This window comes from Phocoena sinus, chromosome 1, assembly GCF_008692025.1.
Source record: "Phocoena sinus isolate mPhoSin1 chromosome 1, mPhoSin1.pri, whole genome shotgun sequence".
Classification (NCBI taxonomy): domain Eukaryota; kingdom Metazoa; phylum Chordata; class Mammalia; order Artiodactyla; family Phocoenidae; genus Phocoena; species Phocoena sinus.
In genome coordinates, this window is record NC_045763.1 from 105,666,252 (window position 1) to 105,691,519 (window position 25,268).

Here is a 25,268-nt window from a genome sequence, read left to right on the forward strand (position 1 = left end):
TTCTCCGTTTCTCCCATCAAAATTTCATCCACAGATTCAAACTCTGATCATGCACTGATAAATGTAGGATCTTGAGGTGGAAAGAGATGTGAAAGCGACACCAAGGACAGTCACTCCTCAAAGCACCAGCTCCTGGCACTGATCCTCCAGCAACAGGTTTCATACATGCCTGATGGTGGTGGTGGTGGAGCTGGAGCTTGCAGCTCTTCATATTGTTGTGTTTTCTTCTTTCCAGGGGTTACAGCAACAGTTTGTGGGGGCTAAAATAAGAATAATTAAAAAAACAATTGAAACATCCAGCTGAGAGATGCTTTCATCCAATGCTGGTATGATGGGACTCTGACGGGATTCCGGGATTCTGAGATTGTATGATTATGTTCACACCACAAAATCATTGGCTAATATTAGGATCAAATAAATGCGTTTTGTCTGAGGAAGGAAAGAAGTTAATGAAAACTGAAAAGAAGTTTTCAGCTTTTCCTAGCAGAGCCCACTGAGAAATTTCCAGGAAAGAGATGGGAAGATGGGGCATCTTCTCTTCTCTTCTGTGTCACCCCGGGGTGACACAGAATCATGCCATTCTCCCTCTAAGAATCCTTCAATGATTCTCCCACAACCTTCAGCATAAAACCCAAACTTGAGCTCAGCACCAAAGAACATTCTGGCTCCCGCCTTTCCAGCTTGTGTTGCTGCTCTCCACTTTGCATGTATCACCTGGGAGCACTGCCGTACCCCATGGTGTGGTCCTGGACGCAATACTTCTTTACTTTGACCTCCATGTCTTTGTACATCTTTTCCCCCTTCTTGAAAATACCACTCTGTCCCTCTCCCCAGTCAGGTTTTGCCCAGGCAATTCAGCCTCAGCCTTCAGCACATCACTTACCCTGCCTGGTAACATCTTCCCGACTCCCGTCTCTCCATCCCACTCTGCTCAGGAGCAGGTTAGGTGCCCTATTTATAGCTTCTCCTGCAAGCTCAGCTGACTGTCCTCACAGTGCTCATTATGCTAACCTGAAACCACCTTTGCCTCGACTGCCATTTTCCCCTTTAAAGGTTAACCACAATGAGGAGGACAGAGGATGGGTCTTGTTCATTATAGTATCGCCAGCACCTGGTACGGTGCCAGCACAAGGTAGGTGCTAAAATAACAGGGTGATTAAGTTATCAGTAGCCCTCCTTGTTCCAGATGCTATTTATTGTTCCATGGCTGAAAAGTGGGTTCTATCATCCCCTCTGTGTGTGGCAGGTAGTTGGAGGTTTCGTAAAGCTCCCATCACATGGATGCCCTTTAATGCTGTGCCTGGGGGCCTGGATCCCACCCTCACCCATTAAATCCCAGCAGGCAGTGTTCCCTTGCTACCAGTATTTATGTGATTTTTTTCTTCATGTTTTATAAATGTGAAAATTAAGCTGTTCAGCAAATCATTCGGCCAACTAAAGACATTCTAGCATATGCCTACCTCAGAAGTCAACGTAGCTTCTAAGATAGGTTTCTCACTAACCACCTGTGGGACGTTAATAAGCTGCATGTTTTCCAAATAGTGCTGGTGCTGCCTTTTCCAATCCAGGCTGTCGTACATCAAACAGGCAATATTTTCAAAAATGTTGGTGCCCAAGTCCAGCTACAGGTGGAGAGAATTCATGACAATTAGTCCTTAGTTTCATGTTGTTGGAATCAGATGCATGATTTGTATCTCCCTTATAGCCAAACCTATCACTTTTTACAGGGAAGTCCTTCCCCAGCTGGTCCCCAAACCACTGAATCCCAGTCATGGTGACCAAGTCTTCATTTGCTGAACCCTTCGGGCCCTTCTTGTTCACCACAGTGCAGACTGTTCCCTTTGGAGGGCCTATGGCTGCCTAGTATCGTTAAGAGCCTAATTAATGCTTCAACGAGGTGAAAAGTGCCCTATTCATTCATGTCAGCAATGTGGCCTATTTTCTAGGTATGTCCATTCCTAAAGCAACTCATTAGATAGGGAATTTCCATATCCTCAGCCCAAGACAAGCTGGGGATGAGCTCTTGCTTGGCGACAGACACAAGAATCGCAATGGCAATCACCCACTCGGCTTTGCACACCATCCCCACAAGTCCACTGCAGTATGTGTGCAATCAGGATTTCTTCCTTTCCTCACCTGTGCTACCTTTAGGGAAAAAAAAAAAAACCCTAAGACATCCTGGTAGACTAGTACTACTATAATACCCACAAGTTTTATGATCTGGCAAGTGGGTTATGGATCAGATACCTCTATTACCTAGGCTTTCATTTCCAGAAGTGGAAAAGCACTGTTTGTTAGCACTAGGTGTGTCTGCTTGAAAGCAAAGAAGGATTAAATAGGCTCCTCCTATGTCCCAGCCGCAGTGGTAAGGTAGAGAGAGAAAGCACCTGATGGGAACCAGTGAATCACAGCCTGGCGTGAGACCAGTGAAGTGCCAAACCTTGCCCATCCTCACAGCACAGCTGTCAGTCTGGACTTCATGTGTCCCCTCTAAGACTGAGAATTCTTCAGTTAATATCAGCTTCAAACTGATATTCTTTGCCCACATTCTGGCATATAAACACATTTTTGTTTTTTTGTATTTATAAGAAATATAGTAAAAAAAACTTCTGCCCTATTATCCCTTAGGGTAACTAGCTAATTTCTTTTTAAATCAAATAGCAACTCGCATGTTAAAAGCCAGAAAATTATTTCAGCAAACCAAGGGTTTAACTTGAAATGTTGCAGATGTCGTTCATAGGCAGTTAGCACTTCTTGATGGGCATTTATTTGATATAAAGCTTTCGTTACCTGGGCTCAGCAGAAATACAGCTTGCCTGCTTGCAGCCAAGGGTACTAATGCTTTCCTTCTTCCAGAGAGGAAGAAGGACTATGGCTACTTGGCTGGCTCCTGGCTTGGATATGATGAGGCCATTATCAACTTACAGATATAGCTGAGAGTGGGATACTGTGTATCTACACCATGCATTTAAGCTATGGGTATTACAAATAGGTTTATTGCTTTTATATTTCGTAAGTAATCCCAAGTTTAAAATGAATTTTGATCTTCAGTATTAAATCCAATGGCCTTTTCTTCTGTAACCCAAGTCTATTACTGAATTGCTTTCAAGGCTTTCTTTCTCCGTCATCCTCCATGCTGGGCTGTTCACTCACAAACCATACCTTACAGAGGCATGCCTTGGCCTAAAAGTCTCCTGCAGTTGGACCCAGACTGCAGCCCTGGTGTGAAGGAGATGTTCAATAAATATTTGCAAAGTGACCGATAGAAGATCGGTGTGTCCAGTTGGGCAGCAGAGCTAAATGTCTCATTCCTCACTTACCTTCATGGCCCAACTAGAGACCCTAGACATTAATCCTCTAGTTCTGAAGTCAGTGTTTCAACGAAGCTGATACTATTTTTTTCAACATGAAATTTATGAACTTTAATTACCATTTAAACTATATAGTCACATTTACTGTCTTTAAAAATGGAGGGATTAAAATCTTCTGATGAACACTAAGTTGTTAACACTGGAATAAGAAACAGGATGCTGGGAATGGTGCTGGGTCCCTTGGAGCTGCAATTGTGTGCCTTGCTGTTCACATCTATGTACTGATGATGCAACAGAATGTCTTCTCCCTTGGGCTCAATGCACATCAGCTATTCTCAGTCTATGCCTGGGGAGTAAATAAGACACGTGGAAGGCAGCTCTAGTTAGAGCAGGAGCAAAAGGTTCTCGGTTTGAGGCTGCCTTAGAAGACTCTTGGTATTGCCTCCTCTGAGTTAGGATTCGAGATATGTATGGCTGGGATCTCCTATGCCTTATTGAACCAAAATTGCATATAAGTTCTTTACAAGGTATGTGGCCAGAACTTGGCCCAAATGAGAGAAGGACTGTTTCCACAAAACTTAAACTTGTGCATGTGGGTTTTTAAGTTAGGCGTATATTTATATGTTCTCGGGAGAAGAGCTGGTCTATTGTAGAGCAAGAGTAGAAAGCTGTCTTTCAGATGGTGTTTCAGGATCCCAGGGATATGGCCTCTTTCTCAAACATATCTCACGTTCGCTGGGCATAATCTGGAATTCCAATAAAATAGGATGGAATAGTCATAGTATGACGGTACCTGGTATGCCAGTATCTCTGGGATAGAGAAACACGGCCCAACTTAACACGAAGTAGTAGAGGACAGATGGACTCTTTTCTGAGCTCAGGCTTAGAGGCAGGGGAGTGAAAGACAAAGCAGGAAAGAGGAAGATATCTAGATGAAGGAGTGGGACGACACAAAGCAAAGGGAGTCCACAGTAACCAGTTTTGCCTACGACAAGCTCTGCCTTCAGCCACAGCTTTTCTATGTTCAGCATTGTTTCCACATATAGGTCAAGGCTTATCTTTATTCTTACTATTGCCAAGGTATCAGACTTAAGTGTTCTGTTTCTACGTGGTGACATCTAACGCCTTATGTTGACAGTCTTTGTAACTCAAACTGATCTCCATTGCTACTTATTCAAACCCTGTCCATCCTTCAAGGTTCAGATCTAGGCTTCCCTCCTCAGTGTTTTCATTTACTTCACCCAGTGAGCATCCATTTCAAGGTAAAAGAATCAGGGACTCTCACAGTGAGAACTGTCCATGCTCCAATCCATGGCCGTGGGCAGCCTACCCTTTGTCTCGGAAACTGCTCCAGGCTTTGATGTCATTCTCCTCCTCTTAGACAGCCAGGTTTGGTTGTTTATTCGGCAGCCACCCACAGTCATTGCCCACAGACACCTATCCCCCTCCTCCACCCTGCTTTTCCCAGCTCCCTTCACGGCATACTTTATGTGGTCCATCTCCAAGACTCTGCTTTCAGTTCAATTCCCTTTAATGCTGATCTATATCACCCTGCAAGGGATTCAACACTCCTGGGCCCCTGTTTGTTGGGACAGGAGGTCAACCAGAAAGAGACCTGAGAGGTCTCTTTTTTTTTACAACAGGAATGCCTGGATAACTTCCCCAACAGTGATAGTTAACGTTCTTTTTAAAAACACCCTCATGTATTTAGCATTTGTTACTTTTCAAAGCATCCCATGTCTTCTTTTTCTGAATTAACAGGAAACTTAGAGTGTGTTTCACATAACACATAGGCGTGTGGCACCTTGAACACTGCCTCTCTGTTTCACGGTTTTGGTCTTGCCTCTCTGCGAGCACCTCAATAGCAGGGGCCAATAAATACTCTCAGGAAATGTCTACTAACTGTTGGGCTGGGGTCAAGTCATTCTATTAAGATAGACCTTGTTAGAAAAATACAATTTTGGCAATAAAAGCAAGGACCTAGAAGAACAATGTTTTGAAATGATACATTAAAAAAAAAGACAATGTAATTTGACAAACTGTAAAATTTGCTCTTTTTACAATTAATATATTAAGATTCTACTGCCTAGAACATTGTTAAGGTATGAAGCAAAGCCACGTCACCAAATAAAATAATTACCATCCTTTATCTTCATCTCATCTTATTCCTTTGTCATTAATTCATACACTAAAAGCTGAAGAATCAGGCTATATAGCCATTATTGGACGTTCAATGTGATCACTGTCGTGAAGGTAAAGGAACCTAGCACAAAGCCTTCTCTGTAGACAGTGATTAATAAATATCTGTGGAATGAACGAATGGAGTAAATGGAACCACAGTGTCACGTGTTCAAACCAGTCACTCTCATTAATGCGTGTACTAACCAACATCTCACTGTCCAACCAGTCGCAAGGAAACTTGTCAGCCTTGACCACGTATTCAAGCCGAGCAACATCAAAGAGATTTGTTTCCGGTTTCTCATTATTCAGGATTGGTTCCAAGTACTTCCAGAAGATTTCAAGTTCTTTTATGTCATTCTCTTTCTTCAATTTTTCAGCTTCTATATCTAATAAGAGCAACATGTTTATACTACAAAATGAGAGTGTCGAATTTCTTCCCACTTTAAGTGTTTGTGGTGAGTCATATGCATTGCATGATGTCTGTACAGTACCAGAAAACGCAAATAAAGAAATGTAATTTTGAGAAGTGTTTGGACCTAGACTATATAATTAAACAACAGAGGATTTTACTCCTGAAATTGTTATTTACTATGAGCTTTTTCCACCCCTTTATTCTATAGTTGAGGCCCAGGAAGATTATAAGATCACACATTTGGGGAGCTAAAAATGGTCAATACTTCCATCACTCTGAGATTGTATCTATATAGGAGCAGTTTTTCTGCCAGATCACTTTTTGACTATTTTAACATTTGTTTGCTGCATAACTGGTTAGAAATGCAGTCAATCCAGTTCTCCTTCCCATGTGGGTAAAAACAGACTGGATCCATGATTTCTGCTTCAGTTAACTTTTGGTCACATTGAAATAGCTACTGGCTTCTCTGGGCATTTGTGCTCTGACTGTATAAAATAATGACAGTTTTCCATAAAGTTACACTTGAAAATCTGTCTGACATGGTTTGGTTTTTCCATCTATAACTAAATAGGTTCTACTACTAAGATCTCACTATTCTACTGTAAAGTCTCTTTTCTATGATTTTATTTTTATATATTAAATATTTTTAACAGAAAGACTATGGAGCTTATGCAGCATTTTCTCACTGACTTGAATAATAAGTTATCGAATGTTACAACTAGGCTTTGAGATAGAAATAGCTAGGTTTAACTCTCAACTCTTTTACATAATAGCTGCCTCTAGACAGAGTCATTTTTGGTAAAATGGAAATAGTAAAACATACTTCCGAGGGCTGTCACGGAAACTACACGAATCAACACACTTAAAGCCCTTAGCATTGAGCCCAGTCCCAAGGCCTGTGCCCAATAAATGGTAGCTATGATTATTATCAGGGGTAGCCATTTCTAACCTGGAACAGCAATTTAAAAAATATCGTGTTATAGAAATCCGGATGCGGCTGTATAGGTTACAAAGCCCCGTGAAAGGATATTACTGATAAATAACAAAAAAGCGCAATAGCATACGGGAAAAAGAGCTTGGACTTCCAGGTCACACAGGCTTATACTGCATCCTAATTTTCCTATCTGAAGTAGGCTTTGTTCCCATCCCACAGAGGGAGTCTAGTACAATTCCCTTAGATGAAGACCCTGAGGTCTGAAGAGTAGTGCAGAATAGTAGTGTAGGTGGGACTACATCCCACAGCTTCCTGGTCTAAGGCCTGGGAGATAAGCGTCCCCTCTGGTTTATCAGAATAAGCCAGTAGCAAATCTGAGCAAGAATCCAAGGCTATGGCCTCCCTTGGGCCATTTGGTGACTGTGGCTTCTGGCAGAATAGATTATCTACAGATGATCCATCCCACTCATGCTGTAGGTAAAAGTTATAGAGCAAAATTCCTGAGAAGTGTAGTTGGATAACCAAGTCTGTGTTCTCTGTGGCTCCACAGGGATAGAAACACGGGGTATGATTTGAATTTGCAAAATTTACAACACCTGGCTAGTGCAAGTGGCATAAATAGCAACTCAAAGTCTCGAAAGGATTTAATAATGTATGTATTGTATGACTATGTTTTGGGCAGAAAATTGTATTTGTACTTTAAGGACGGTGGGTAATACTGCACGATTCAGTAAGTTGTGAAGCAGACTGCATACCTTCTGGCTGAAGAAAACTTTCCCGCTGCTGGCTAACTGCGGCCAGGTGTGCCTGCAGAGGTTCATAATTCCCTGATGATATTTTAATCACGCTGCTTATGGGAATGCCGAGCTCAGTCATGATCGCTAATAACTGAGGATTGTTGAAGCCCACAACTATAATGTAATGCTGGGCACCGTCATCTGGCTCATCGTCTGTTCAAAATACCGTAGAGAAGAGCAACCGTCATTTTAAAAGAGAACAGGTTGCACTCAGCCAGTTCAATGGCTCTATACATTATGCATGCGTTTATCATCCCTTGGGCTCGCCAAAAGCAGTCCGGTTGGCTGGAATGCAGTCATGTTGACTGGTTTTCATTATTGCCCTTCCAGTAAGAAGGCTGTGGCCATTTTACAAAATATTAAATCACTTTTGCAAATGAGACATAGGCGTAATAGGAGGACAAACATACAGAGGGCCTGTCGTCATGGAAAATGTGTGCTTGGGTTTTTCTAAAAAAAAAAATGTCTAGGCTGTAATTTTTCTTGGTTCTAATCTCTTTTGAGCAACATCTGGCTTTACTCCTGAATTACAAGTAGCTGCAGCTTTGTGGTATTTTATATGCGGAGGTGTTTACAGAAGAGGGAAATATTGAATATGAACAAACTCCCTACCAAAGCATACTGTGTGTTTATGCCAGTAGGTGTGCATGCTGAGTATGGGTTATGTAGCAACTATATATTTATTGCATTCAAGTTAAAAAATAGATATTGCTCACTTTCCTAAAATTTTTCTCCTCAATTTTGTCCTGGCTATACTGTTCTATAAGTGTTAAAACATGAGTTTATATTAGAATGTGAGATTCTGGGGGGTGAGAATAATTGTTGTACTTTAATATCAATACTAGATGGTACACGAAAACATTACATCTCACAATGGTTCATCAAGATCAATTTAAAAATAGAGAAACAGATGCACAAACTTTTGATCATCAAGTAGTGATTTTTCTTCAGCTACTAAAACAAATCAGTATTGATACTGCTCACGAAATCCATAATATAATTGCTTCTGTGTCTAGTGGGTTTAGAGCAGAGATATATTAGGGGAGTCAAACTGTCAAAGGATGTGAAGAGGTGCCATCTCATTTAAATACGATGCAAATAAAAAACAGTAGCTCCACTTGGGTTCATGCGAAGGTGGCAATGAATTACTCATAGCTGCCCAAGTCAAATAATGTTTTTTATATCAATACTCTAAATGAAAGAAAATTCTGGTTGTTCTGTCTAGGACAGATAGTGGGAGAAGCTGAGGTCAGGAAGCTACGTGCTCTGAGTCACAAATTAACAGGTCTGATTTTATTACCACTGTATTACACTCGTGACAATAATCACTTTTTACTTTGCCTTATAAGTGTTTCTGATTTTCTCAAATGTTCCCAACAAGATAGTAAGCTCCTCGGTGGCACAGTCAGCTAGTTAATTCATCTTTTATCTGCACTATGAAAATGTGCCTATAGCAAGACACATGCTAAAGAAATATTGGCTGAAAACAAAAATGAATTGCAAATAGAAATATTTTTCTATTAGGGTGTCATGGGGAGTATAGGATTTATGCTTTTAAAAAGGTGAAAAGGCTGGGGAAGATTAAGCATAGTGGTTGGAATGATTTTTCAAGTTTGTAGGTCATCAGGCAAGAAGTGAAAGGAGCATCTTACTGACCAATGTAATGTTTGGTGTGATCCTCTTCTCCCCTTCTTACTAACTGGGTGGTCTTTTTTACTGCTGTGTTTGCCTCCGGCTGGTCCTTTCCCTTTCCTTTGGCAACCGTGGCAATTGGGGACTTTTTCTCCTTGAGAGATTTTGCTTTCCCTTTATCCTTTTCTACCTTAAATCTGTCTTCTATCACCTGGAAAGACAGAATACTTCTGATTAAACCATACAGTAAGCAGGCAATGGCTTTTCTACTGTCAGGTAAATTAAATCTTTATTTCATTCACTCACTCCTTTACTCCCTGATTCATTCTTCAAGCCAGGATAGCGGAGATTCCAGGTTGAGCCTAAGCTGTGAGAAGGCACATCAAACACAAAGACTAGAGGGGTGGATGCTAGGAGTCTGTCACACACACACACATCTTTCTGGAAGGGAATTCATCTTAAAGGAGCCCCCCCCCCCCCTTGGCCTAATAAACAAACTCAGTTAGTGGCTGGCAGGGAGAGTGGTGGATTCCGAGTACATTGTGATGGCTGGGACTTAGGTTTATCAAGTAGCCTAACCCTGGGGTCTCTATCTGGGTCTAACAAAGGTTTTCTTTTCAAACAATTGCCAAAACCTTTGTACATTGCGTCATAATGTAATTACACCTTCCATTCATGTGTTATGAATACACATAGGTTGAGTTCATTGAAATGACGTGGTAGTACTGGACCATACAGAAGATCCAGAATATGCTTATGTTATTTATTTTTCCCATGTTCAACAAAATTGGGCACAAAAATTACTAAACTAAATTACTGTAGCAACATTGGGGGTTCTGTATTTTCCTGAGGTCGTGAAACCAAATTTGAAGAACTCAGTCCTAAGACGTTAGAGACAAGGAAAGTAGAAGATATATTGCTTTGGCACCAAGCTAACAGAAGGTAGCACAGGAGGGGAGAGGAGCGTCTGCCTCCTCTACGTGGCTTCTGGGTGTTGATGGTTCCAGAGAACCCAGTTTTGGGTTTCTTTTTAATCTTTTTCACCCCTCCTCGTGGCATGTGGGATCTCCGTTCCTCGACCAGGGATCGAACCCACGCCCCCTGCAGTAGAAGCGTGGGGTCTTAACCACTGGACTGCCAGGGAAGTCCCAAACCCAGTTTAGCTGTAGCACCCAGAGGAAGCATCAGAGGTGCCCATGGACCCTCCGTGCCTGCCTGGCACCTGTGGCTCCAGTGGTGGGGAAACTCGACCTCCCCACCACCTGCTCCTCAACAGAGGGAAATATCAGTGGAGGCTGCAGATGTCACTAATAGCCTTGGATAGAGGCAGCAAGGAAAGCACAAGGTACAGTACGGAGGTATGAAAAGCCCTAGTGTTTCTCTCTGCGCCAGATACAAATTGGCCCATAAAAAGGGTTGGCATGTGCTAATGCATATATATGGAATCTACAAAAATGGTACTGATGAACCTAGTGGCAGGGCAGGAATAAAGACGCAGACGTAGAGAACGGACTTGAGGACACAGGGGGGAAAGGGGAAGCTGGGACGAAGTGAGACAGTAGCATTGACATATATACACTACCAAATGTAAAATGGATGGTTATTGGGAAGCAGCTGCATAGCACAGGGAGATCAGTTCGGTGTTTTGTGACCACCTAGAGGGGTGGAGTAGGGAGGGTGGGAGGGAGGCTCAAGAGGGAGGGGATATGGGGATATATGTATACATAGAGCTGATTCACTTTGCTGCACAACAGAAACTAACACAACATTGTAAAGTAATTATACTCCAATAACAATGTGAAAAAAAAATAGGGTTGGACTCTATTCCCTTGAGCTCCTACTCTACTGGGGAAGAAAGAGAAAAAAGCACATGAACAGAGAAACAAAAGCATGACTGATGATTTTCATGAATTTTATGAAGGATAAAACCCAATGTAGTGATAGACACACAATTCACCACTCACAAGTAAGCTGGTGATGGAAGGCCTCTGAGGGAGTGACATTTGAGTGAAGACCTGAAGGATGAGAAGCATCCATGTGAGAAGCAGGGGAAAGGTGAAGTGTGTGCCAGAGGCCCTGAGTTATAAAGGAGACGGGTATGCGCAAGGAACTGAAAGGAGGTGAGTATAGCAGGAGAATAGTGGGCAAGGGAGAGAGTGGCCAGGATGAGGCGGGGAAGGTAGGGCACGGGCCAGGTCATCCAGCGCTTTGGTGGGGGCTGGTTCACAAGTTTATATTTTATTAAAAATGCATTGGAAAGACCATAAAGGGTTTAAATGGACGACTACTGTGATTTTGCAAGATAGGAAACCAGAAGACCAGTAAGGAAACTCTAGCAATAGTTCAGATAAGACCTAACAGTAACTCAGTTTAAAGTGTTGGTAGAGTGGAGAAACGTAGATGGATTTAAGATATATTGTGGATGTTGAAAGTACAGGGGTTGAAAGATTAGAGACAAGGAATGAAGGAGGAGGCAACAACGATAATGCTCTGGATTTAGTTTGAATAACAAGTTGGTTAATGGCGCCACTCACAGAGACAGAAGCATTGGAGTGAGAAATAATTTTTACTTAAGGTGGGCAGACTATTCAGAAAGATCTTGTTAAATCCAAGATGCTCCTGAGATGACAAGGAGACAACTGAATACACATGTTCTCCTCTCAGAAGAGAGATGTGGCTGGAGTTACAAATTCAGGTGTGGGTAACATAGAGATAGTAGTTAACTGCACGGGAAGAGATAAGACCCCCTGGGGAAAGAGGTCTCAACAAATATGAGAATTGAACCTGGGATCATGCTGGAGACTCCAATACTTACCAACTGGGTATAGGAGGGGATGTGGGTAAAAGAGAGAAATGACTTAGAAGGTAGGAAAAATTACAGAGTATGCAGCTAGAGAACCAAGGGACTGAAAAGTATGGGTAGTTATAGGCGACATTATGGGAGCAGCTATGGTGGAGTGTGGAGGTAGTGAACACAGAGGCAGGACCAGTTGGGTGACCACTTGTGTGGACAATGGTTTCAAGAAGCTTCCTTGTGAGCACCATGCACAATAGCCAAGACATGGAAACAACCTAAATGTCCATCAACAGATGAATGGATAAAGAAGGTGTGGTGCACATATACAGTGGAATACTACTCAGCCACAAGAAAGAACGAAATAATGCCATTTGCAGTATGGATGGACCTAGAGATTATCATACTAAGTAATGTAAGTCAGAAAGAGAAAGACAAATACCATATGATATCACTTATATGTGGAATCTAAAATATGGCACAAATGAACCTATCTATGAAACAGAAACAGACTCATGGACATAGAGAACAGACTTGCTGTTGCCAAGGGGGAGGGGGTGGGAGAGGGAGGGAGTGGGAGTTTGGGGTTAGCAGAGGTGAGCTATTATATAGAGAGTGGATAAACAACAAGGTCCTACTGTATAGCACAGGGAACTAGAATCAATATCTTTTGATAAACCATCTTGGAAAAGAATATTAAAAAAATGCATATATGTATGTATAACTGAATCACTTTGCTGTATAGCAGAGATTAACACAACATTGTAAATGAACTATACTTCAATAAAAAAGTAAAAAACAAAACTAATGTAAATGCATTAAAAAAAAAGAAAAAGAGAACAGCCTTTAAAGAAAAAAAAAAAGACGTTTGCTTGTAAAGGGGAACTGGGGGATCTGAGATTGTTCAGTGGATGAGCGGGCAGAAGGGGAGTATAACGTCAAGCTATGTACGTATGTAAGTCAAGTCAGGAGATATTGTGTTTGCAGGCTGATGGAATGATCCAGCAGAAAGGGGGACATTGAAAACATGGGGGAGACTAAAGTCCTTGAGGAGAAAAGATGGGATAAGATGAAGAGAATGTGTCAATAACTGGACTTTGATAGGAAGAAAGGCAATTTCTCAGTTTAATGAAAGGAGCAAAGAGGGGATGACTGGCTGGGTGTAGGTGCAAGAAACAGAGAGGTCTTGATCATGTTGGGGGAATGTTGCAATGTTTTCAAGTGAAGGATGAGGCAAGGTTATCAACTCAAGATGGGCAGGTATGAGGTAGGAGGTTTGACTAGAGAAGATAATGTGAGTCATCTCAGAAAGTGGGAGAGCAAGCTTACTGAAGAAAGATGGTAGAAAACTCTGCCAATGTGGAGAGCTTATTGGAAATTTTGAGATTGTTCATTGAAAATGAAACCAGAGCCCAAATCAGTGCCCCTGACTCCAATCAACTCGGAGGTACTGGTAAGACTCATGCAAGTAGGCGCTCTCCCAGCCACACCTTGGATCAAGGTGAGTCCACTAGAGGGAAAAACACCGGTGCAGCTGTGAGGTGGACAGCTAGCCTCACCACAGAGAAGTCCCAACTTGGCCAAAAAAAATTTGCCAGAAACTTCTACAGCTATCATTTGAAATAAAATCGCAGGGTGATCTTTAGAACTGAAAAGAAGAAACTGTTTTAGATTAAATTATTCTAAAGTTCACCTTCATTCATTTCATTCAACTTTATACATGCATTCATATTCCATTATTCCAAAAAACACTTCCTGACTGCCGTGGACATTTGTGTCCCAGGAAGGCAGTAAAAGGCCCCTCTGGCCCTGGAGGCTCTCCTAGGTGGGGTGTAGGACCTGTGCAGACACATAGCTCTCATTCCTTTGGAGTCTCTCTAGCAAAGATTGGGTTCTACAAGGTAAGCAACTCCCTGAGCCCTTTCTCCTGTAAGTTTTCTTAGGATCCTAGAGAAAGCAAGGCTGATCACAACCAAAATTTCAAAGTAAGTGGTAACTTAGCAGAGACACAGCTATACAGTATGATACATGCTTTCTAGACATCATCATCTTTAATTTGTTGTCACAAAGCAACATGCCAAATGGGTAATTATTCCCGTTGTATAAATTAAGACCCACAGTTTCCCTCACAAGCACACAGCTGTGGTAGAGACACAAGTTGGTGTGACTCCAAACCTCAAACTCATTTTGTTTCCATGGTTCTCCTGTAGCCTCAGCCTTCGATGTCCTTGCAACCTTCTCCATGCTTGTCTGCCCTCTCTCTACTCCATCTTTCCAAGGGCTGAATAATACTAGCTGAATGCTCTTCTGTTTCTCCGTGTGCTTCACTTCCCTCAGCTCCTCTTTCTGCTCAGTGCCCTCTTTCCCTCTCTTTCTTTTTGCCTTTGCATTCCCTTAGCAAGGCCAAACTTGGTACCCTGGAGACAAGCATCTTTTTTTTTTTTTTTTTTCCTTGCGGTACGCGGGCCTCTCACTGTTGTGGCCTCTCCCGTTGCGGAGCACAGGCTCTGGACGGCGCAGACTCAGCAGCCATGGCTCACGGGCCCCAGCCGCTCCGCGGCATGTGGGATCCTCCCGGACCAGGGCACGAACCCGCGTCCCCTGCATCGGCAGGCAGACTCTCAACCACTGCACCACCAGGGAAGCTCAGACAAGCATCTTTTAAACTCCAGTAACACGGAAATTAGCAATATTGATCTCCCTCCTTTCACAAAAGCATTTAAGAAGTACTTCTAAATCCTGATTTACTTCTTTAGGTATGTTTTTAAATTCTAAAGATAATCATTATTGAAAAATTGGAAAAAAAAAAAAGAACTTACAAAAATCACAATTCCACCATCCAGAGAAGATGAGTGAAGAGGCCATTACAATGCATTCTTTCAAATTATGTTTAGGCGTCATTTTAACGTAATCGTTATTGTTGTCTCCATATAACCTAGTGTTCTGCATTTTCCATTTAACAGTGGATGTATGTTTAATTGGTAGCACATCAAGAAGTATTGCTATGTAAAGTATTTCTCATAGCGACTATATATGTGATTTCCTGGTGTGCAGAGACACTAAATGGTAGAGAACAGAAGCAAATGGAAGCACCTGGGTCCTCCTGGGTGCCAGGGGCAGGCAGAGAAGTCCTTGGTACATTTCTGAACATGTTCTTTGCCCTACCCAGTCCCCACTACTCCCCTGTGCCTGACTCTAGTGGTGGTCTCCCTCCTCCTCTCCTGTATCCAGTCTGTATCTCCCAACCTCCATACCTGAGCTGAACCAGGACAGTCCCTTTGTTCCTCTGCTTCTGAACAATCGTTGACTACTTGGCCCCGTAGAATTCTACTCTGGTCAAAAGGTCCATCCTTTTCTACTAAGCCCCAATTGCAGGAAAATCACCTCCTATCTCCTTCCCTTTCCCTCTCTTCTCTCCCATTCTGAATAAGCCCCTCCCCTCTATGGGTTTACGTCTTGGGATTTGAGGGTGGGAGTGGGGAGAAGTGAACCAGGTTTGCTGAGCCCCCCTCTTAAATCATAAGCTAAAATTTGTTCAACACCAACCTCTTTTGCCTTTCTTGCTTTTGGGTAGCATAACATGCATGTTCCCATTTAGGGTCATCTACTTACAACTGAAAGAACTCAGAGGGAACTCTTGCCAATTCAAGATAAAAAATGAGGAGGTGTGTATCTAACAGGCCCCTCTTTCTACCGTGTTTGGGGAACACATGCTCCCCAGCATATGAAGGGAGAGTCAAGTTCATAGCAGAGTACATTTTCTTTAAAATGCACTGTGTACCAAAAGCATCTGGAGGCCTCCTCCTCCTGTGGGAAGGCTTTGGGGAGGCATGGAGATTTCTTACCAGTTAAGCTACATAGCAGATGTGGGGCTCTTGTCTTAGCAACAAACAAAAATGTATTAGGGTTTCACACACTTACTTGAGTATTACGTGACACCTACCTAGAACCCTTCATCTTGTTATTCTCACCTCTTAAAGGGAAAAATACAAAATTCTCCCTCTCTGGAATTGGGCAACCTAGTTATTTGATGCTTCAAAAATATTTTAGACTGTATTTTATTTCTAAATTACTTCTTAATACCAAAATTCAAATACCTCGATGGGTAGTCATTCTGTTGTTCTTCACAGTGAAAGGGAAGTAAATGGTAAAAGTCAGCGGAACCAGTGGTAAATACCTATGCTTCCTCTTAACTTTTATAGATAATAGCACATCTACATATGTAGAACTTTGTGTTGTGTATAACTTTGTGTTTCATATGTGTTCTATCATAAGATTCCCACAATAATATTATTAAGGATATAGATAAGAAAAGATGTCACGGCAGTTAAATGACTAAGTCACTCCACTATTATGTGACTTCTGAGAAACAGGGTCTATCTTCTGAGTGCTACTCAGTCCTCTTTCAAGATATCACTCTATCTCATAAACAATCTATTGGTCACAGATGATGAGAGGACAATAGATGGACTGAAAGAAATGTATGGTGTCAAGTAAGTTTGAGAGACAATAGATTAAACAATATTAAAGAGATTTGTTTTCATGAAACTCCTCCATCTTTAATAAGCTAATATAAAGTTAATTTGAACAGGGGGTCACTTGTTATCTTTTTTAATGGAGAACTGGGTCTAAATGGTTCCAGAACCTATTTTGGAAAGAAAAGGTTGTGGGAACATTTCGGGGCCCAATTAATCCATTTCTATAAACGTATGCTAAGGAAATTATCCAAAATATGAAGAAGTGTATACGGTAAGGTTGTTCATCACATTGTTTATTATGAAACAACACAGAAATGACGGAAATGTTCAACAACAAAGGAACTTTACGAAAAGTATGGTAGTCAATAGAATGTCACCTAGCCAAAAACAATGATAGATGTGGATGCTGTGATAATGAGAAAAAATTATGGTATATTTTAATTGAAAAAAACTGGATTAAAATTTCTTTTTACAATGATTACAGCTATGTAAAGAAACAAATCCACAGAAACAAAGGAAATGTACCAAAATGTTAACATTCGTTATAATACGGTTATGGCATTATGAACATTTTGTTTTTCCTTTTCTATATTTTCTCTTTCTTTCCCCTCCCTGCCTACCTGCCAAATAGAAAATATAATGTATGGGACTGAGTTAGGAGCTTGCTTTTCTAGAGAGTGGCTGAGGTGTAGAAAATGTAAGCAAACGAATATACTGGGTTCACTCGACCAAATGATGCAATCTAAAGATTTCACAAAGTCCTGGGGTGCCACACTGCCATCTTCAGGGTGCAATTCTTCATCCACAGACTCAGAACATGGCCCTGTCTGTGTGTGGTGGTGGTGAGGGGGTGGGTCTGATGTCTACCTGATGTCTGTCTCCTGCACGATCCTATGTGATTTAGAGGTTTTAGCACCGGATCAGCCAATGCTATCCAACTTCAACATCCAGAAGGGCAGAGAGAAGGGCTAAGGATGTTTGAAATAATCCCAGGAAGTCTCTTTCTAAGAGATTCCCCCAGAGACCAGCTCATTTCTGGGCAGGGGGTTGGGACTGGATAAGAAGTCAGGATTCCCTCGGGAATTGGTGGTTGGTTAGCTCAGTGCCCTTTGTCTTTGGTGGACTTTGTTCCTTTCTCTGACCAGTCCCCGCCCCGCTTAACCTCAGGATGTTTTATGCAACATGGAATTACACGAGTTGGTAGATCCCACTGAGCAAAGCCATTTGCTCCTTCAAAGAAGCATCCCTGGGAAGTTCTCTACTGATTGTGAGCCAAGAGTGCTGTTTTGCGTAATTATTGAGACACACTCAGAAGGGGTATGTACAGTGGTTAAGAACATAATCTTAGACTCTGACAGCTCTGGACTTAAATCCTGAGTAGCTATTTAGCCTTGGGAAAGTTACTTTTCACACCCTCAGTTTCCCCATCTGCAAATCGAGAATAATACTCTGTAACTCATAAAGTCATTTAAAGCATTAAATGTTAAAACATATGTAAAGAGCTTAGTATACTGGCAAGCAGTCAATAATGGTAGCTAATTACTATTATTAGCTGCTGTAACTGTAGCTATTTGTATTTCAAAATACTGCTCTATTTTAAATGTGTGCATTTCTTTACATTTTTCCTGAAGTCTGTAAAAAGGTTTCATTAATTAATAGCATCCCAATTAGGAAAGCACTGCTCTAGTTTACAGATAAGCCAGCCAGGGAATCATTTATAATTTACCCTGAATTGTTGAATTTTGTAGCTCTTCAGATCCAACAGTTTTGTTGGTAGTATCCTCATTTCGATAATCCAGCCTCAAAGAATTCCATCTAGTTAGTGAGGCAAGTTATTCCTTTCCTGAAACCACACGGGTCCCTCTAAACTGAGTTTCTGCTCTTCCTCTGTTTGATTTCTTAGAATAGTTTCTGAAGATTTTAACCACAACTGAATCAAAACTAACCAGCCTGTAATTTCCTGGTATGTCCCTATGGCTTTTCTTTTAAAACAAAACACACATACAAAATGGCATTACATTGGCCGGTTTCCAGTGTTTCGGGGTTTTAACTGGAGTAAGCTGGAAAACGTCTGTGAAATTTACCCTAATTTCTCTTTGTCGGTCCTTTGGAGCAGGCTCTCGGTTGTTTGGGCTTCATCATGATATCTGGTCAAATTTAGGTGCTTTTAATTTTGAGATGTTTTAAGAAAAGTTTACCAGTACCATCTGTCCATATTCTTTACTGCCTGTCTTCCATCTATTCAATTCTAGGACATTGAAAAATAAGGCAACTTGTGCTAAGTAGATAAGCCAGAAAGAGAAAGAACTGTTCTGCTTTTATATAAAAGATATGCTAAAAATATCCAAGAAAATATGGACTGGTTATTTGAATTCACAAATTAAAAGCACAGTTAGAATATATTTGGATCTTTTCCTAAAAAAACCTATCCAAATGTTCTGAACTCAACGGCACAGACTAGATTTAGTTTGGTTGATTATTTAAATGGGTTAATTTTGCTTGTATTATAGACACTTTTAATTTTTTGATGATTAAATGTTTTCTTTTAGCTGATTTCTCAATATATTTTAAATATTTTGATTCACAATGAAGTGTTTTGGTTTTTAAAAATGTTTATAATTAATATATAACATAAAAGTTGGAGTTAAAAAGAAGTAAAAATGTGAAAAATACTAATATTCAGATAATGACTAAATTAAAACATGGTCAGCAATTTGTTTTAAAATTATAATGAACCTTATGAAAATATATGTGCCCAATACATTGTTTCTCTAAATGTTTGTTAAGTTAATGAATTAACAACAAATTGATAATGATATAACTAAAAATGCAGAATAAATGTTGAGATAATGATGTGCACAAGGAAAACTTATTTCTAAACAAAACACTCTCTTATTCCGATTTTAAGATATAATAAAATCTAATTTGGGATTAATTATATGAAAAAATCATATTCAGAAGTTCTGAAATACATTTCTAGAAATAAAGTGTATTTTCTTCATTATATGTATATTTGGAAGTAATCAACAAGATGTTTCTGAATATATAAAAGTTTTGAAATATATTCAACTTATTACAATTAGAGGCAGGGATTTGCCTCTCAGAAATTTATATGCTAAAGGCCTCTAAACTGTACTTCTAAGAAATATCTTCCTTGTGTTATTTTTTATAATATTAATTACCCAGTAAACTTTCTTCATGGACAAAGCAAATGCAATGTTAAGCATAGCCCGGACTAAAGTGTTATAAATTATTAAAATTAGTGGAATCTAAAATAATGCTATTTTCACTGTATGTGGCTATTGTAACTATATTATTAAGAAAAGTTTTGATGGTTAAAACAGAATCAAGGGGCTTCCATGGTGGCGCAGTGGTTGAGAATCTGCCTGCCAATGCAGGGGACACGGATTCGAGCCTGGGAAGATCCCACATGCCGTGAGGCAACTGGGCCCACGAGCCACAACTACTGAGCCTGCGCATCTGGAGCCTGTGCTCCACAACAAGAGAGGCTGCGATAGTGAGAGGCCCGTGCACCGCAATGAGGAGTGGCCCCTGCTTGCCGCAACTAGAGAAAGCCCTCACACAGAAACGAAGACCCGACACACCCAAAAATAAATAAATAAACTAATTAATTTAAAAAGCAAGTTTAAAAAAAAAACAGAATCAAATATGTAGTATACATTACATTTTTTTCCACTGGGTTAAAAGGACAGGGACGTACTCATATTAGTAGTTTTTGTCCTGTCTCCCTAGTATTTTCTGTAATTACTGCTATGGATATTTTTCAACCATTCATTTTTAAAAATTCAATTCCAAAAATTCAACATAGAAGATACAAAACACTCTGGGTTGTACAGATGTAAACATATAACTAGTATTTGAGAGAAAGCAACCACATATACCTCATGTTGATGTTAAAAAGCCGAAGAGACAGTCACTCCCCTTGCAGGAATCTCAGAATCTCACCCGGGGTTCAGAAAGAGGAAGAAATTGGGTAAAGTCCTCTTTCCTTTTTTTCCATTTTCTAAACCACAGCGTGGTGTCAGTTTTACATACTTTATACTTATTTTGCTTTCTGCTAAACTCCCTGGCTGACAAGCATTAACCTCTGTTGTTCCAAATGACCTGCTGGGCAGTGCTGTTGAAATGAACATAGATTACATCATCCCTCCAACAACTCCCTTAGTCTTGCCTTTACCTAGAATATTTTTCTGGAGAGCTCTCCCTTCCAATCAGTTTTCATCAATTATTTAGTACTGACTCGTGTGGTTGTAACTCAGAGATTTGGGGCTGGTGTTTCGGGAACCCAATCTAATGAAGACATCAAATTAGATTATGTAATTGCTGGCTCTTAATTGCTCAAAGAGTCCTCTTATGCATCTATTACTTCTTTATTTTTATAAATCTAAAATTCAACTCCCAATTCCTTAAGACTCTTGAATTTTCAACAAATAAAGATTATTTCTGTATCTTCAGAATCTCATAACTGTCTTATTATACTGTTCACATTTCAAAAAAAAATGTTGAGCAAAATAACAGTGCAGAAATATCTTTATACTGTTAGTTTTAAAAACGTTTCCTGGGTGGCCAGGATATTGCATTTATTGTTACTTAAAATTTGTTAACTGAAATCTAAAACCTACTCCTATTACAAACAATTACCAAGACTTAAAACAGGTGGCAAACAAGGAAATTGACACTCTTAATGTGTTATGTATATTTGTAGGTGCTGTGGGAAAGCACAAAGCAAACAGAAGGTGCAAGAATTTTTGCAGGACTTAACAGTCTACTTTTTGTAATTCACATTCCCATGTGACACTGGAATTTTAAAAAGACAAGAAAGGATCTTTCTATACTAGTTTCAAATTTTCCAATTTTTCTTCTGCCAAGTCTTAACGTCCCTGAGTATTTTTTAAGGTACGAACCTCCTGTACACGTTGGAAAGAGCTTCATATAGAAGGAAAACTATACCATCAACTGTTTTCAAATATGTAGAATTTTTCTGGGGACAATATACACCACCCTAGTAAGATGCTAAATGCAGAATCTCTTTGAAAAACATACAGCCCTATATTACAAATTTAAGGTGGCATTATTATGTTTTTCTACAGTCACCCTGTCAAGAGTTCAATTCAAATAGGAAAGCCAGATTTGGGGGGGTCTTAACAAAGGGGAAGTAGGTATTATTGGAACATGTTCACTTTTCTCTTTCTTCTTCCATGACTTGGTTTTGCCTCTCCCACTTAGAGGCATAAAGAAACAATTTACTTATACACCCACTTCGTACATACACATGCACACATATACATTACACATGTACATACAGAAGCATTTGGCTTTCCAAAAATATTTCAGCGTGATTTGGAAAATAAGAAAAACATCTCTCATTTTGACTAAGGTTAAAGAGCAAATGGATTTGAAACTAGCATCACTTTGCTAAAACTATTTTAAAATATTTTTTCAGATGAAAAATACAAATCTTTGGAAAGCTCACAGATTGATTTCCATAGGCAAATCAAATGAAAAGTCTACACATGAAGAAATAAGCAGGTATATAATATAGGAGTAGAAGTAACGGAGCGCTGCTGAAATATTTAGATTATTAGGAAGATGCAGATGTAGCCCATTATTTTAATAGGTACTCCTATTGAATATCATGTAAAATATTTAAAATAGCTAGACCCCGACTTTGTGGGGTTTTCTCACCTTTTTATATTTACTTCTCCTGACTCTGTGTCTCTCCTTTGGTTCCCTAATTTGTTCCTAACATACAAATAGACTACCATAAAAACAACCTCAGCCACATGCCCTGGGATACTGTCACATTTCTGCATAGGAGAACTTATTTTTAATGGGTTTGTCTTTGAGAAAATGTAATTCCTCCAACAGCGCTTTGGATAGGCTTTTCCCTAAAAAGTTGAGGCAACAGTTAAATGTGCTACGTAACACTTCGTGGCAGGCTTACGGAGAGAGGAAGTGCCCCAGAGAACCTGGCTGCAGTTCACTCACTCTTTGCCGTCTTTAGAAAACCCACCATCTCCCTCCCAGTACCTTCTTCTCGTTTTCCCGTCGCTGTTGGTCCTTCAGTTTAACCTGGAGAAGCTGAAATTTCAAGAGTTTCCCTATCAGTGGTAAGGTAAATTTCTCTCCGCTGTCCATAATTGCTTTTGCTGCCGTTAAAACCTATGAAGAAACACAATTATTAGGAAAGTGGCATTTTATAACCTTTGGCATGTCTGTCAGTGATGAAAAGATGAAATGGTATTTTGAGTTTTGTAATATTTGTCTTGCCACAAAGGTGCCTCATTGCGGGCCAAAAAAATTAGGGAAAAATGCCCCAATGCCATAAAGAGAGGCATTTACCCTCTACTCTAAGTAGATTGGGTTGTCTGAAAATGAACTTTTTCCAATAAGTGCTTCCCATGATGGTGCTAGACTCAGACTCCCAAACATGGGTGGAGGAAAGACAGGTGGAGCTCTGTGTTAGGATGACCGGTAGGTCAGTTTCATGCTACAGAAAGTCTGTTGTTTGGCACAGCCAATAGTCCAAACTGTCAAACCCTGACTTCTTACGACGCTATAAATTAAATAGGGTTTTATAAAAATGGAAATGGCTATGTTAGCAGTCTTTCATTTCTTGGTGACCAAATTCAAATGAAAGATAAAAGCTGTTTGACACAGAGGCGCCGAGTGAATGCTGCTCCCCTACTCCCACCCCTTGCAATTTAAGGTTTATCCTGTTGGTATGCAGCCTAATTGGGGTGAAATAAGGTTATTGAGTTTTCTTTGGGTGACGACAGCCACTAGGAACATACAGCTGTATTGTCCAGATGTGTGGCACTGACAGCCTGTTTTATAACTGCATTTTTTACAGCTTGTTTCCTCTAAATTTCACACAACTGTCTAACATCTGGGCCCTTTTCCTTGGAGCCCTATAACCACTTTATTTACTGCAAAAAAATAAAAAATAAAATCATGTAAAATATACCATAAAAAGTTGTTATGTATTTCTCTTTCTTCATGTTGTCTCCCTAATAAAGTTCACCTCAGCTGGAAGCTCTGTCACAAAAGTAATCTAGTCAAAGTGTTTTTCCACTTTTGTTTTCAAGCAAGCATCAGGTTTATTTATAACCTCGGGATGAATTAGGTGTTACTAAAATGTCCTGACATGTTGCTTTTCTCCCCCCTTGGTGCAATTACTCCTCCAGGCGCATATGGTGTCAATTTCACAGCCTCCGTCTCAGATAATGATGGCGCACACCGCATCTCATCGGGCTGCGTCTTGTCTGAGGTTCATACAAGCCCTTGGTCAGGGCTTTCCTGACCAATCCGGTTCCTTATGACTTTTCACTTTGCCAAGGGAAATAGCTGAAAGAAAGGGAGATGGCTATTTTGCTTCTAACTGCAGATGGCCCTGTGGATTATCATATGCCAAAATGTAATCGGACCGCCTCAAGACCACATTGGGGTTTCCTGCATTGCAATGCAGGAGGGGAAAGCCAGGGAAAGGACTCCTTTAAAGCTGCTGTTTCCAAAAACCAAAGGAACAAACCAAATGTCAGAAAGCTTTGCATGTGTCTAAGCAAACACCCTCCATGAAACAGAGCTCTTTGCTTTTTATGGCAGTTCTGCTCCTGCTAACACGATTTAGGAAAAGGGACATGATGGCTGTGATTTCTGGGAGCTGGAAAACATAAGGATACACCTGTGGAATCTCACCACTTAATGATGACCAGACTCAAGAGAGAAGGGAATCCTAAGGGGACGGACAGTCACACATAAAATGAAAGCTGTCCGATTGGGTCCAGCCTCAAAGGGTAGATGTATTTGGTTTGAAATGTTATTTTTCAATACCAGCTAAACAGTGTGCCGACTATCAGGCTTCTCTGTGACATCTGGTTCAAAATATACAGCTTTGAGTTTTGAAGCTCATAGCAGTCTAGGATGGGGCGTTTCCCTGTGATACAAATATAATGACAATGTTGAAGGGAAGTCAACACTGGACTGGGTCTCTTTTCCTGAAGACCTGTGAAAACAGGATATTTACCTATGTCTTGGGTGGTGTGGGTGAAGCCTGCCTGGTGTCACGGTGATGGATGGGATGTCTCCGGAGTTGTTTTCTATCCCCATGTCCCTATTAGGCTACAAATGTTACCTCACTGTGTTAAAATGTACTCAAAGCACAACAAAATGTCCCAAGAGAAAGGTGTTTTGCGGGCCATAAATGTTATTTCTGGTCAGTCGAAAACTGTCTGTAGAGAGCTGGGTTTAAAACAAAAATCTGGCACAGCCTCAAAATAAGAATGATACCCTACTGTGAAATGGCGAGATTAGGAATAGCTGGGCACCCATGATCTCATGGACACAGAGCCAGGAAGAGCAGTGGTGGGGCGAGCCCGGAGGATGCTCCCTCCTCCCTGAGCAGCCCAGGGTGACCCAGTCGGAGGCAGACCCAGTGCCGATGCCCACACTCCCGGAGAAGGGCACAGCACTGCACGTGGCACTGTTGGCAATGGCAGAAACCGGCATGCTTGTCCTTCCCAGAGGAGGTTGCTCAGAGGAGGAGGTTTGACTCCCAGGCATGCCATTTTCTGTCTGTGCTTCTCCCAAAGGGAATGGTAATGCGAATCCTTAGGATAATTAATGTAAATGAAAGTCTCTGCTGAAAAACATCTTAGACTGAAAATTTTTATGGAATGTGGGTCATCTCCAGGAGAGGCAGAAAAAGA

At 40.7% G+C, this 25,268-nt stretch overlaps 1 protein-coding gene across 1 annotated transcript in view; it reads right to left on the minus strand.

Annotated features, from left to right (window-relative positions):
* SPAG17 (sperm associated antigen 17) overlaps nucleotides 1-25,268 on the minus strand; it is a 232,028-nt gene that overhangs the window by 154,102 nt on the left and 52,658 nt on the right. Inside the window, 6 exon segments of the mRNA XM_032628568.1 lie at nucleotides 170-260; nucleotides 1,461-1,622; nucleotides 5,697-5,878; nucleotides 7,594-7,788; nucleotides 9,292-9,478; nucleotides 22,591-22,722. Of these exon segments, the coding sequence (XP_032484459.1) occupies nucleotides 170-260; nucleotides 1,461-1,622; nucleotides 5,697-5,878; nucleotides 7,594-7,788; nucleotides 9,292-9,478; nucleotides 22,591-22,722 (949 nt within the window).